The 15657-nt window shown below is 42.2% G+C and overlaps 1 protein-coding gene across 1 annotated transcript in view; it reads left to right on the top strand.

Annotated features, from left to right (window-relative positions):
• The window catches only part of LOC115323545 (venom metalloproteinase antarease-like TtrivMP_A), a 195646-nt gene that overhangs the window by 141245 nt on the left and 38744 nt on the right, over positions 1–15657 (top strand). The window contains exons 5-8 of the mRNA XM_040217617.1: positions 1336–1383; positions 2478–2608; positions 11006–11077; positions 11159–11307. Of these exons, the coding sequence (XP_040073551.1) occupies positions 1336–1383; positions 2478–2608; positions 11006–11077; positions 11159–11307 (400 nt within the window). The remainder of the gene's footprint in view (positions 1–1335; positions 1384–2477; positions 2609–11005; positions 11078–11158; positions 11308–15657) is intronic.

Raw genomic sequence — 15657 nt, 5'->3', positions numbered from 1 at the left:
TCATATATCTTAGAGAACAGTGACGAACAAAGTGAATTGTCTATTTTTCAAAAAGATATTGAAATAATAATCATCTGGTTTTCTGCTACTCACATCTTTGTTAATTCCAGTAAAACAAAACTGATGTGTTTCCGTACTCCGTATAAACATTTAAAACTTAAAACTTTCGCACTTTGTTACGTCTCGACTCACAGAAATGCTCATTGTGCAGCTGTGTAACAGATTATGTTACAAAAACTAAGTATTTTGGAATGCATCTAGATCAAAATCCCCCGTGGAATGAGCAGGCAGAATATCTTATAAAAAAATACGTGCTGTCTCGGTCTATTTGTACAACATGTGTAGTGTAGTGACAATGTCATTAAGAAGGAGGCACACTGGGTGAGCCTATACTCCGATATGATATCTTTTTATATGGTGTGTGTTTTAATTATCAAAAAAAAAAACTTGACAAAATACTACATAAAATTGCAAGTAATATTACTTACGGGGCAACCTACACAGAGTTAGAAATGAACAAAAAAAAGTGTTTTAAAGTTGTTATCTATAGAAACACTGCGCTGCTATGTTATTTGAGTAAATCACTATTATAAGAGCAACTTTAAAATAGCAATAAAAAAGAACGAACACTTAGACGCATGCACAGCTTTGTTGTTCCGAAGATTTATACAAATTATGAGAAAAAACACGGAAATCTTACCTTCCGATTTTATTTTAATAAGCTTGCAGAAACTTACTGTAACATGGAGTCACTGAGACAAGTAAAATATGAACTAAAAGATTGGTGCTTGAATTTGAAAATGTAACCTGGCTTTATTGCTTTAGTATATCATTGAGTTTTGTCTCTTTTTTTCTTGTCTGCTTTTGTCGTGTGCCAGTAATGCACACAAGATGATTTCAGTGTAAGCAGCCCTCTGGACGCCAGGTCCCGCATACAAGCACACTTTCGCGGGCCTGCATATGTCACATGTTTATCATCTGAATTAAATTCTTCTTATTCTTATTCTTGTACTATCGCTTTGCAGCCCAAGATGTTACAACTGGAGATTACACGATGCAGAGTTGCTTTTTGCTCAGTGTTATACTAATGTTATGGCGTCAGTGACGCTAAAAATGTATTTTTTTTAAACATTTACGCGTTTTACAAATCTTTAGTGCCTTCTGGATAATAAGAGAGAGCTATAAATCTAAATAAATGTGAGAATGACCTCAGAAATTGCAGTGCCGGAAAAATATTTGAGGCATTTTCAGACAATGCGTGGCCGTTTTTTTTCTTATTTAAAGTGACTGTTAAGGGTGACGCCTAATTGAACAAAATGTCTTTTATATTTTCAGAATCTAATGAAAATAAGCTTCAAGAACGAGCCGACACAATTCGATTTAGTAAGTAAGTTTTTTTTTACAAGTAACCGGACAGCCTTTTTTCGATTTTCAAAAGCGTACCCCATTTCGAGCACGGTGTGTTCTTCCTAAAGTTACAGTTGTATCATATATAGGCTGAATCATAACTCTCGTGGAAATGAAAATGAAAAAAAAGCTTGAGGGTCAAAAAGATTGATCTCACGAATTGTGTTTCTTTTCACGGATATGGTAATTATTTATTACAGGTGCGTATCTTTGCGGAAATTATAAACTTTCTTTTTCAAAGCAACAGAGTAGGCGGTCCAGAAAATACGCACAGCAAGATATTGTGGGGCCTCTCTAGTTCGTGCTTTTTCTTTGTTTTATTATTATAGAATTGCAAAGGAGGCATCAGGTTTGCCCTATGTTAAGTGAGAAAATAGTTTTCTGCTTTAAAGTTATATTTATATAAATATACCTTAATTAAAAATCGCCGAAGCCACAAGCGGTAATGTTGTAATAAAAATTATCTCATTTTATGTTTCAATAAGTTATTGTGGCGTAAGCATTTTTTTTTTTTTTTGTGATATAAGAACCAACAATATTGATACCTCTGGTGCCATCTAACACAGAAAGTTCGAGAGGTTATCGCGCTGTTTCCGTAAACTTTTGCAAAGGTTGTATGTATTTCATTTTTTAAATCAGAAATCCTGGTCGTGATATTTTAATGACGAAAGACAGAGTTCGCCGATTAAACTAGAATTAAAAATTAGCACGACAGAGGGTAACATCAGTGCCATCCTTGTTTGAAATATTGAGATAGCAACGCAGTCTTTGTTGTAGACTTTACTTACGTTTATGAACACAAACCTCTCAAGCAGTCAAGGTTTCCTAAAATTTCAAATTTATTTTCATTATTCAATACTTCATTTTGACTCGGTTGTTGAGCCAAAAGTAGACGAGCGCCTGTATATATTCAATCATAAAAAAACTTTGTATTAAATTTTGTTTGGTTCAGATGTTCCTAATACTTCCAAATGCCGTATTTGAGAATTTTGTTAACCTTTTATTTTAAATTTGCAAGTAAAACTGATGCCAACGTTCAATATTAATAATTGGAAAATTTACCCCTACAGGTCCCCATAAAGAAAGAAAAGTTCCAGAGACTTTCTTTGTTGAAACACTGGTGGTAGCCGACCAGTATCTTTATAGAAAGTTCCATAACGACACTGAACTGATAATATATCTCGCCACTACTATGGCAGCGGTATGAACTTATCACCAATTATTGACTTGTAAAACTTGGGTTCAAATTAACGTTTCCCACCTCAATGCGAACGCTCTGCTTTGACACATTGCAGGTATCATGCATTTAAATATCTCCAAGCACTTAATAGTTCGCGCTTATCTTTTTTTCTTCAACTATACTTCCCGTTAAACCACTCACGAGGCTGCTTCTTTCATCGGGAATCACACTTCTTGCGTCATTTGGGAATCTTATGGGGTACCGGGACATTTTCATATTATTCAGGTCACGCTCACGTTCCCTGAAGTTTTCGGAATCTGCTGGCGCCATCGTGTTGTTATACTCTCAGCATACACTCAGATAAACGCCAATTCATTGATAAAAATATTGACACCAAAATTCACATCATCTAATAAAATAATAGACCAAGAAACCACGGCGCCCTGTTTGAAATACCTTTGTTATTCCATGACGTCGTGTATGAATAATTAAATAAATTAAATATCTAAATAAAGCAAGCATTTATAACTTTTACCGCCTTAGCGGAGTTCAAGATTTTTGCTATCAAAATTGTAATAAGAGGCTTATTTATGGATATATAAGAAGCACAAAATCACTTTATTTTATTAGATATCATTGCTATAGGGTAATTCTACGACGTGTAAACATTTTTAGCATTGTATTTTTAGTCATATAGTTAGTTAATATTATCCCGGCTCAGAAGAGCGGCGGTGACGGAGAAAGGCAAGACGCTAAGACCACGAAGGCCCGCGGCGCCGAGTTCAACGGAGGTGGGATGGTGTCGTGCAGACGAATTTGAATCAATGTAAATAAATTATAATATAATATAAAAGACAAGAAGCAGAAGAAGACGACGAGCTATCGTCCTAAATAAATAATTTGACTGGAAAGCCTCCAGAACACCCTCAACGGTCATTCATCCTGCATTGTAAAACGATATTAAACCATCTCACAAGTGGTGAGGGTCCGTTCATTCTCGAACATTTGCGCACCTTAACATACCCAATTCAGTTCTGGAGCTTCGCAGTGGACGCACAACTATCACCACCGAAACGAACTCGGAAGTCCATCTCAGCACGCCCACCTCCATCGTACAACCCTGTAAAGCACCGCCAGCGGGACCCTCCAGTTTTCCGCGCCTCTTCGGATGTCGACGATTGGCGGAAGCAAAACCCCCGCGTCACCTTCCCCGACCACTGGCGCAACTGCCATAAGCAGGCGAACGCGGAGTTTTCCTTAGAAGACACAGTGCTCTTGTGGTTTGACAACCATGAGGTGGACATCAGCTTCTAGGATGGTTTCACGACCGCTTGTTTGGAAACATTCGGTAAACTTGAAAGCCGCAATTAACAAGCCTAAGACAAGCTGTCCTACCGACACCAAACCCCATCGAGTCATCCAAGAACTATTCCAAAGACGCCCTTCGTCCCTGTCGCAATGTTGATGAGCGGATGACCAAGAGCGGCAAGATCCGACAAATGTCAATTGTAGCTTCGAAAGCCCCCCCCCCCCACTGTATAGCAACTATATCAGAATGAAAAAGTGGGAGCCGCTTACAATTCCCTGTAACGCCGAATTAGAGCGCAGCTCTTGAGGAGGAGGAGGGAAGGGCACTGGGGGGGGTTAAATTAACCAGGGGGGTCACGTGACCTTGGGGGTCACGTGACCCCCAATGCCGATGATGTCATCACTGACGTCACTGATGACGTCATCAGTGACGATGACGATGCGGGTACCGATGACGTCATTAGTGACGTCACTGATGACTTCACCAGTGATGATGACGATGACGATGCGAATGTCGGTGACGTCATCAGTGACGTCGCTGATGACGTCATCAGTAATGATGACGATGACGATGCGGATGCTGGTGACGACATCAGTGACGTCACTGATGACGTCATCAGTGATGATGACGATGACGATGCGGATGTCGGTAACGTCATCAGTGATGATGATGATGACGATGCGGATGCCGGTGACGTCATCAGTGATGATCACGATGACGATGTGGATGCCGGTGACGTCATCAGTGATGATGACGATGACGATGTGGATGCCGGTGACGTCATCAGTGATGATGACGATGACGATGTGGAGGCCGGTGACGTCATCAGTGATGATGACGTCATCAGTGATGATGACGATGATGATGCGGATGCCGGTGACGTCATCAGTGATGATGACGATGATGATGCGGATGCCGGTGACGTCATCAGTGATGATGACGATGACGATGTGGATGCCGGTGACGTCATCAGTGACGATGACGTCATCGGGGGGCGACGCGACATCGGCGGGGTCACGTGACCTCGGGGGGGGGGTCACGTGCCCCCCACGAGGTCACGTGACCCCGGTGGGGGGCTCGCGCGGTGCATTATGGGACATTTCCCATGATGCACCGCGCGGTCACGTGACCTCGGGGGGTCACGTGCCCCCCCACGAGGTCACGTGACCCCGGTGGGGGGCTCGCGCGGTGCATTATGGGACATTTCCCATGATGCACCGCGCGGTTACGCCGACGCCGACGGCGACGGCGACGGCGACGCCGACGCCGCTCAAGCCGGAAACGGGCCCCTAAGAGCTGCGCTCTAAAACGTACAAAGAAATGCAAAGCTCTCGTTTCTCAAAGGCGCCTTTTGGACGCTTTTTAGAATTCACATTAACAATGTCAACACCACGAACCTTGTAGAACTGCTCTGCACCACCATCCGCGAGGAGTTACGACGGTACTCCAGCCCGTTAGACACGACCGACGACACCCCCGGACAAGGCATCGAGAGGAAGACCACCCAAGAAGTGGTACAAAACAAACTGCGGGGCCGCTTTACAGCCTCTTAGTTCTCCGTGCTCGTACACGCCTACAACACCCCTATTCCAGACGTCTTTGCCTTCCTTCTCTATACAGCCGGCGCAGCATGGCTGTATAACCACCTTTCTATGTAAACAAGCCCCAAATAACACGCTTCTATGTACCACAACGCCGATTCAACCTGTGAAAAACGGTTGAAAACAGGCCGGTATATTTTTACTGGCGTAACCATGGGCACATTCCTCGTTACTGTCGTCGCCGGCTAAATCAAGAGATGTCTCCACACGACAGCAACCTTATGTCGATACTTAAGTTCTTACGACACCCTCTCTTTCGCTAACCGCCGCAACGTAAGCCTTTTTCAGACAAACGGGAACCGCAATAGTCGATCGACTTTTCAATATCTTGCCCGTCACCGTTAAATTTCTCTGTTAACAGCGCTACTGGTCCCACCCATACGGGAAAGTAAGTGCGGCAACCTGCAGGAACACCGGAGGAAAGGTTGCAAACTCACATATTGCAGTAAATCCTCCACCTGTCGAACCTAGTGTCATAAACGTTGGAATCGCCGGACACACGTTTTATGTTCTAGCCAACACTGTTGCTGCAATATCTTGCACCTCTTATGAAGTCCCTAAATGCTTGCACGGAGTTATGACCCCTGCACGTGGCTATATCTTGCATCTCGGAAATGGCACTTCAGCCACTAGGGATGTTAAACCCTTTGAGTGCTCGCTGAAGAATTTGCAATGTTAATTTATTTACAATTCTCACCAACTGTGATGCGGATATAATATGAGGAAAAGGTTTTCTTACCTCAAAGTACGCCCTCATTGACTGTACCCGCCATGAGTTGCACCTAAATATTTTTGATGCTCCTGATAATTACCTGACCAACCACCATTCGCTATTTTGCGCACAATAGATGACGTCCTTCTTGAACCCTTATCGGTAATCGTCACAGCACTTAAGCCGGATCATCATTTTCCTGGAACCTTTGGCCTAAAAGAAATATCGTCACTCATTTTTGCTAAGAAAGGCATCGTTGTTTTTTTACTCTATCGTTACAGTACGAGAAGGCGAAGCTATATCTACCTGACAAACGCTTCCCCACAAGAGCAGGTTCTTCCCATGGAAGTCATGTTGCCTCCTTACGGACGTTCGAAAAACAAAACCTGGCTTTGGTGGCTAACTATCCGTCCAGTATTAGAAACTCCCTCCCTTCCACTAAAGCCCATACAAGTCGCATTGCAAACATGATCAACCCAGCACTAGATGTTGATCAGCAACAAGCTCTGACTCATCTCTGACGAAGCACCACAATATCTTCCACACGACTTCCTTCAAACAAACGCCCCTTGCGCAATACACCAATGACACCGGTGACGCCCATCCAGTAAGAAAGACGTCGATATTAGAGTCTCGCTTGCAGATCGTGCTGTATTACCCAACGACACTTGACAGATATACTTCGAAAGGAAGTCAGTGAGGCATCATCACGTCCATGGTCTTCACCTGTTGCGCTGGTCAAAACCTCTACAAATCTTAGCTCGTTTGTGTAGTTTCTAGACCCCTCAATGATATAATTAGCAAGGATTTTATCGAATATGTCGTTTTACACCTGCAACTCTTGGTCAGGAAGGAAGGGAACTTCTAGTCGGAAGAACAGACGCAGAAGGTAACGTCACTGGGACATACAAATCAGTCAAGCAACATTTAGACGTGGGTGGACTGTCTCGATGCCCTCTTCCTGTTGGAAATACTCAAGAACGCCCTTACAGCAACTAGCACACAACGGCCTTCCTTCACAATATTTTCACGAATGAAAAAATATGAGGCTGCGAATAACTGGAGGAACTAAACGTTTAATGTGGTGGACGGTTATCGTGTTTGGATCCCGAGAGAAGGGCCTAGGCTTGATTCCTGGGATCCAAGCACGATAACCGTTCGTCCACGGACGCGCTTGCGCGGAGACGCGCGGGGCAATATGGGCATCTCCGGTGCCCAGCGATACGACCGATTATTATGGCTAACCATTCACCACCTAAAGAGAACACTCCGCCATTGTTTAGACACACTTACGAACTACAGATACGTCTATGGCCTTTCGTTTTTCTACGCCAGCTGGAAAAAGATGTTTCACACGCCACCCATGATGACACGACCTTAGGTCATCTTGGATTTTTAAAAACATGCTTCAGCTTTCCGGATAGCTCCTTCTGGGATGGGATGCATCGATTCATTATTAGATACGTCTGGGTATGACATCTGTACCCCCCCCCCCCCCCCAGACAACGAATAGCCCAAGTACAAGCCGATCCGGTCCTGCGCGCGGCATTTCTCCACCAGACCGCCCTTTTCAATAAATCTGAATATTTGTTTTATCATTTCATGCATTTATTACTAATATCCGCTAGATAATTGTGGCTGTTGAATATTTGACCCGTTACACCGATTCGAATGCTGTGCCTGTCGCAGCTGCGCGAGAAGTGGCCAATTTCTTCATGTTATTTTACTGTTTTACGCAATGGGGCTCCACACCCCATTATAAGCGACCGCGGCACCTATTTCTGGCTTAAGTGCCCGCAGACGATTTTCAGCTGGCTAGTTCCACTAACAGTGTAATAAGTGCCCTCGAACTGATGAGACCACGTCTTGCCATTTCTCACTTATGTCTCAAACACCGAACGCCGGGCTGCCATATTCCACTTTGTACATCCGCGCAACACTGACAACCCAAGACTAAATGTTGGTATGCAAACCCAGTCCCTCACAAACCCTTCTGATATCAGCTCCCCAGCTGAGGGCATGCGTCAAATTGCCCGCTTCCAAACCTTCCAATCAAAGCAGGAGCATCAACTCCATCACGCAGAGGATCTCCGAACCGTCATGTACAACACTAGTGACAAGGTTTTGCTTTGAACCCCAATCCGGCAGCTTGGCCTCTGTGACATGCTAATGCCCGAATCGGTCGGACCATACCAAATCGTCCGCCTCCTTTCTTCAACAAACTACGATGTCGTTCTAGTCCAGCCACCTCGTGGCTGCTGCTCAAGGGCAATCGATATTGCTCATGTAGACTGTATCAGCCACTGCTATCGCTCAAACCGGAACACACAGAAATTCACTCAGTACCGGCTGGCCGGCACTGCCGCCCTTCTGGGGTATTGGGAGGAAGAAACGAACGAGGAGAAGAAGACACCTAGCCAGCGTCCGAGGCAGAGAAGTCGACTAGTCGACAACCGTGGCAACACTCTCGACACAGTGATTCACCGTTCATAGCAAAACGATATTAAACCATCTCACAATGAGCAGGGTATTTTCAAGGCTTTATAGCTTTGTTTAAGAAGAGAGCCGTAAAACCTAGAGAAATGTAGACTGGGCAGGTGACAACACGGCCAGGAAGGCTTAAAATAGAAAAAAAAAGTCTGCATAAGTTGGGAGGTTAACAAGAATGTGTGTGTTAACTTTTGAATTATCGAAGATACATATATGAATTTAACCAGAAATTCGCTGGGCGTCACCGAAAACCAATAGGTTAATACGTTTTAGAAAGACTTAGGGGAAAGGGGGGGCGGGGCGTAGGAAATGCGGGGGTGCACAAACTTTACCACCAGTGCACCACCCGTATTGCACCCTTTGCACGAGTGGTATCTTTAGCACACCACCTTCTCTTTTCACGCGTTGCAAAGTTTTCAATATTTAATGCTCTAGTAGTTTTCAATGACGCCTAGCGAAATTCTAGCTGAAAGTTTTTTTTTATTTTTCCTAATAACTGATTGAGCATACTTAAGCTAATTATTCCACTTATCGTTACGACTAGACCTTTATATTATATCCCCCTTGCCACATAACTCACCTCCCTAGAACGCATTAGATTAGATTTCGCGACGTTTCAGGAAAGAAACTTGTAAAGCCTAGAAAATTTCCGGTATTTAGTAGATACTTTTCTTTGTTTTAAATTGTTTGGTCAAATATATACATTGTGCAAAAAAATCGGCACTTGAAAGGAAGGATTTGATTTCTGAATAACATTATCCGTTACAGCGGACGTGAGGTAGATAGTGAAACTAGCAGTTAGCGACTTCCGTTCGTAAAAGTCGACAATTAACTTTCAAAATTTTCTCTTGACTGACACGTTCTAAATAAAAAATAATTGCCTATCGTCGAGATATAGAAGAGCTGCTGACAGAACTAGCAAATCTGAGTTCTGCATCGTGCCATTCTCAGGTGAATTTAAACATCTTAAGTCCGGTATACCGAACCGCAAGGTGAAAGAAACGTCTAAACCTGAGTTCCCGATGAGACAACCGAGTTCGACGCGCCTTCTATACGAGCACATGAACCTGAGACAACGTGGCTCTGTTCAGGCGTTCTCTATTACTCTCTCCCGGCGCCTCCTGCGGAAGCTGGCGTCGCCTGCGGGCGCTAAAATCCTCTGATTCTTTTCACCTAGCTTTGGTATTTTAGTATTTGCCTTGTAATTGCGTGGAACTAGAATTCATTCTGACAACTAAAAACAGCTAGGGCTTTTTTATTTGCCGACGGACGATGCATGTATAGTTATAGTTTGCTAGCTAAGTTGAATGGTTAAATTGGCAAACAGTATATTTAAGCAACTCCTTTAATAATTATCAACCTATACTGGCTGCCTATCATCCGCTCTGGTCGATAGTGTAGGCGCCCCTCCCTCTCCCCAATATTTTTTATAAAGTTTAAATACATTTTTAAATTGTTTTATGTCGCTGTAAAACAGCGTGCATATAGATGCAGGCCAAGTTTTGGGAAGGAATGTACGTTTATGGTACTTATGAAGTTAATTAGTTTGCAGAGATAAAATACTTAAAATTCCAAGGACGGTTAATTGACAGGATATAAAAAAGGAATACCAAAGCCTTGACTTTGTTGCCAAACTAATTTCATTTCGATAAAAAATTTACTTTCTTGGAGAAAGCTTACAATATACGCACAACATTCAACATACAATATGGCAATTCTAGGCATAAAACTTAAAATTAGCGCTTCAATCAACGTTCAATACACTCTGCGAAAAAATAGGCATGTCTAAAGGACAAAAATATACAAAATATTCAAATATTTACTTTTTGTAGGCCTTGGTGCCGAATTGTAGTCTATCTTCACAAGGGTGGATCATATTTTACAGGATAGTTTTACTCATACAAGCATTAGTTGACTTGAACGCTCCTAAAGAAATCTTCACACACTAAGGTACTAACTGATGTGGGCAAAAGTTTCAATGAAATTTTACTACAAACAGGATTTCTACACAAGGAGTAAGAATCTTGGAATCCGTACGTAGTGATTTCACGCATAACAGAGAAGAAGAAATATATTACACGAATTAAGCATTCATACACCTAAATTTAATGGATGTTGTATTTTTTTCATGTCTAACAAAGCTTTATAGGATGGACAGTTCGGCTAGTTGGTATGAAAGCGTGACCCCCTTGTGATATGTGCTCTGTTACATGTCCTTGTAATTTTGCGCCGTCTTTTTATCATGCATCTAAAAAAACAGTAATAGCTATTAGACAAAAAATAATATTTTTCTTCTCTTGTTTAAGGTGAACATCAGATTTGCCAACGCCAGTGACCCAAAAGTAGGCCTCCTAATCGTAAAAATAGTGAAGGATCCGGTACGCTTTATTTGAAGCCCGTGTTTTATATACTATATTGTACTAATTGTTAACTTATATAACACGTTTCACAATATCTAGGGAACAAGCTTTCATCGACTTTTTATAGGTTCGGCTCCAGGTGACCAAAAAAAGTCACTCAAAATCTTCGCCAATGCTCCAAAAACATTATCCCAGTTCGCTACCAAATACCAGAGCTCCATCTGCGACGTGGCGTTGCTAGTTACAGGGTAAGAATAAGTATTTATTCAGCGAGCTATATTCTTGGCGTCTCTATAGTAACTAAACAAGACACAATAAATAAATATTGTAAGTACGGCGAACAAATACAGTCAGGCGTTCCCACATAGGCTGTCAGGTGTGTAAAATAAAGTAAGTGATTATCATTGGAATTCTCTTGGTGAAAAGCAATACACACAAACAAGTTTATTGATAGTGAAAATATTAAATATAAAAAGGGGAATATATGCACCACTTAGTGTTTTTTGAACATTTGGAGTTCAGGGCGACCTCACAGTCCGCCTGCAGCACCAAAGTCCAGCACGTTAGCGCTTTTGGAAGATTGATGCGAAGAGTGCTGATACCAGGGGGTCAAGTGGTTCACTTATTGTCACCCCTGGCGACATGCCAGAGAACAAATCTTATGCCTGCACAGAAGATGTCGGTGCCTAAGTTCTCAGCGTATTTGCGCCTTTTGAAAAGTTAACACCGACAACGATATGCATCGGCATTGCCTAATACAGGAAACACCATGATTTTTCGTGAATGCTTTCAACCGCAAAACTGCCACAACCTGTGCGGAAACCATTACAGCCTAGCGCGCACTTACGCGCTTTTGTGGCGTGGGCTCCCGGGAGACCGTGACAGTCGGCTAGCGTTGCTTCAGTGATGGAACATGGCGAAGGAAGCTGGTCTGGTTGGTGGTAATCCAGGCAGGGCCGCGCCACTCAACGACGTGCTGACACTCGCGCAGAGAATGTCCTTGCGCCTTGTAAAATTATTTCTTGGGCCGTCAGGAAAAATGCCGGGAATCCCACTTTTGACACCAAATGTTACGTTTTTAATTTACAAGAGGACGTCCACAGTCAAATCAGACCAAATTAGAAGTGTGTCACGCGCCGTCTGCACGCGCTTCGTCGTCGTCTTTGGTGGTTCCCGGCACGCGCCTTAGCACGCCGCTACAATATGTTTTGTATAGAGTTTCCCCCCGAAAAAACTTAAAATGTTGTTTTTTTATAAAGAAAAATTAAATAAACTGCGCGTTGCGAAACCCTCAGTCTCCACTCAATTTGATTGGAGACTGAGATTAGAGCAAACGATTAAAAAGCGTGTCATGCTCTCTCTATAATATTAAAATGTTTCTTTCTTTCTCCGTTCTTAAAGATTTAGCGCATGCTCTCGCGTATAGTTATTTACGATATGGCATAACCCTTTTTTCAGGATTCTCTCTTTCTTGGCGATATAGAATTAATTCCTTACCAAAAAGTGTTTTGAAAAGTGTTTCTGTCGATTGGCAAGATACCACGAGTTGCAATATATTTAATAAACTCAATTTACCGTCCTTTATGGGTTTTTTAGAAAAACGGTGGCCCTCCAACATTTCTAGACCTCCGATTTTAAAACGCCCTACATTCAACAGCGTCCAATGAAGCCATCACTTAGATTTAATTTACCTCGTATCAGGACCAAATATGGTGAACGAACACGGATGTATTATGTACCACATGTTTCTACCAACCCGCCTGATAATATAATGAATTCAACGTCGAAACAAGAGCTGAAAGAACGCTTAGAAACCTCGAACATTAAAATGAACATTCCTGTTTTTTTATATTTTTTTTTGCCCTTAGTTTTTTTTTTTTTTTTGCTTTAGGTGACATGTTTTCATTTCTGAGACCTCGGTCTTCTTTATTGTTAGTCTATTTATGGTCCAGTTATATTGGTACTTTATGAATTATATTGTTCTGCTAGAGTGCAAATTGTTTTCTTTTTCTTTGTTGTTCACATCGTCAACTGCCGAGTCAGGCAGACAAGCCCCTGATGATTCACACGGCTCGTTAATGTGCTTTTGTAAACTAATCACGTGACAAATAAGAACATAGTTTAATGTTCAATTGTAGCTCTCGCAGGTTTGCAGCAGATGCCCAAATTTCATAACACACTCTTAACTTACTAAACATTTAGAAATGATTTTGTGAAAGTTTCTTTGGCAAAATGGGACCCAATTACGATAGCTGACGACTGTCATATCCAAGTTTATCGGGGGCTCCGTTGGTGTCCGTACATATATTAACTTCTATCTACGCATCGCAATAATTACCCAAATGTAGCACTGTCATAGGAACAAGGTGCCGAGGTGTCCCATCTCACTGTTATTTAATTATAAATTTGTATCAGTTATTCGGAAATTTTCGGTAATAAGAAGGTTTCTAAAGGAAGCCACGAATATATGAAAGTGAATGGAGTCTGCTGCTGCCACGAATGACCCGGTTTCCTAATTGAAAATAACCGGACGCTGCTTATAACTCTAGTATCACGTAACACTAAGATCTGAAAATTTTGGCATCTGGACGTAGCTACTAGTTCTACATTTGATAAAAAAACTGAGTGTTCGGCGACGTGTAGTTTGGTTTAACAGAAAGAAAAAGGGGTACTTTTTAATCCTATCACCAGGTATACTTTGTACTTTAGTGCCAAGGTGCCCACGGCAACTCGGTGTGTCAACTTAGGTGTACAAGTAGCACCTTCGGTTAAAAGTTTGTTTTTTGCCAATTTAAGCCCAGAAAACCCAAACAAGTCAAGGTGTAACCAAATTTGAGAGGAACTGGGTATTGCGCCCTAAATATCCGAACAAGTGCCAGAGTTAGGCTTCACAGCCCAATTCTTAATTTATCATCTGGCATCTTTGGTCTGCATTCCCTAGCGAATGCCAGAATAAGGATTCCCAGCTTTTTTTTTTTTTTTTTTTTTTTTTTTTTGACTGTTATATGTCATATTCGGCTCATGTCTAACTCAGGTGGCCAACCAAAAAAAAAAGTCACACTTCGCATTTTTCTCGTTAGTTAGGCCCATAAAAGTGCTTCAATCCTAACTAACACCTTGAAGCTAAACAATATGAGGCCTAAATTCGGCTTCGTCGATTTTCAAAATTGGTCAAAGTCAGGCCTTTCATTTGTGCCCTGCATGTGAAGCAGTTCTTATATGTGAATATAAGTGTTTACGGTGTCGAAAAAGCTACTGCATATGATGACACACTTCGAACATTTATCTCATAGGGTGTATTTCACCAACGACATGGTCGTAAACGAGGTGCTATTGCGATTAAGATAGACAATGACATTTGGCCAAATTCATTAAACGAGCTATCAAATTTTTTTATGTATTTGTAGTTGAAAACAAGAAATGGGAGGCAAACATTAATAACCAAATGTTTGAGTTCTAGGCAAATCAAGAGGAACTGAAACTCGGGGTAACGGCAGGACTAACATAATGTAAAATCGTGTTTTGCAATGTATATTGTCAAGGGTGATATAATAATAACAATATTAAACTTAATATCGAGCTTTAGTTTTGTGTCAACATCAATCTAGCGGTCGACTCTGTGGTGAACAAAATATTAAGTGAAATGTAGATATATAAAGTATATAATGTTTACGAAATACGGAAAATGAGGTAATCTAAGGGACAGCCGATTTTGGTGATGAAAATCGAAAAAAAAAATTGAGAGATTAATATCTATAGCCACCGAGATCGAGGTTAGAATATCCGGCAACACGAGGAATTCTGGTGTCGTGTATAAATACGCCTTTCCTTATTAATCCTCGCAAATGTCCTGCGTGGTATGATGTTTGAGTGTAGATGACACCGAAAGAAAAAAAAAAGAAAGAAAAACCGTCTGATTTCTTGATGTCACATCAACATTTCCCCGTGGCTCAACACCCGGTGATCTTAGAAAAGTAAGGTGCGAAATTCGGAATCTCTGGGCCGAAGCAGTTAAACCAAGTGGCAGAGTTATGTCGCTTCTGGTTGTTAGTTTCTCTTTCTATGCGGCAATTTCGGGCCTAAATTGCCAAATAAATGCCGCTCTTAGGCTTCACTCTTCGTTTCATATCTGGCATCTATGTCTCAAGTACGGCGCTCTGGAAATTATTTGGTGAGGCAAAGGAAACCCAGAAAAAAACACAAATAAAAAATAGTCTGGAATTGAATCACGCCACGGAGAAAAACCGCATGAGCCTCAAGTTAGGCCCCCAGGATTGCCAAGCTTGCGCCAAGTAGAGGCCCATACGCTCATTTGCTTTCGAACGCGTTTGAGTGCGTTTTAGCGTCCTTGCGACCAGGAGCGGTCGCTTGTGCTACGACGCGCGCCGGCCCGCCACGCTCGGTAGCGCGACGCAAGAGACTCGTTCAACTTTCTAAAGCGTTGCGGTGCATTCGACCAATGAGAAGCCGAGTAAGAAGAGGAGGATCACGTAGCCGCTCGGGCCACTCGACGTTGCGTATCCGGTTCTCCATTCGCGGAACCTGCTTTTTTCGTTTCGGGGAGCGGTGGGGAATGCAGGAGCAAGTTTTTCAAGCAC

Source organism: Ixodes scapularis, unplaced genomic scaffold (genome assembly GCF_016920785.2).
Source record: "Ixodes scapularis isolate PalLabHiFi unplaced genomic scaffold, ASM1692078v2 PGA_scaffold4__175_contigs__length_147842914, whole genome shotgun sequence".
In the NCBI taxonomy this organism is placed as follows: domain Eukaryota; kingdom Metazoa; phylum Arthropoda; class Arachnida; order Ixodida; family Ixodidae; genus Ixodes; species Ixodes scapularis.
This window is presented reverse-complemented; position numbering and strand designations above follow the sequence as displayed.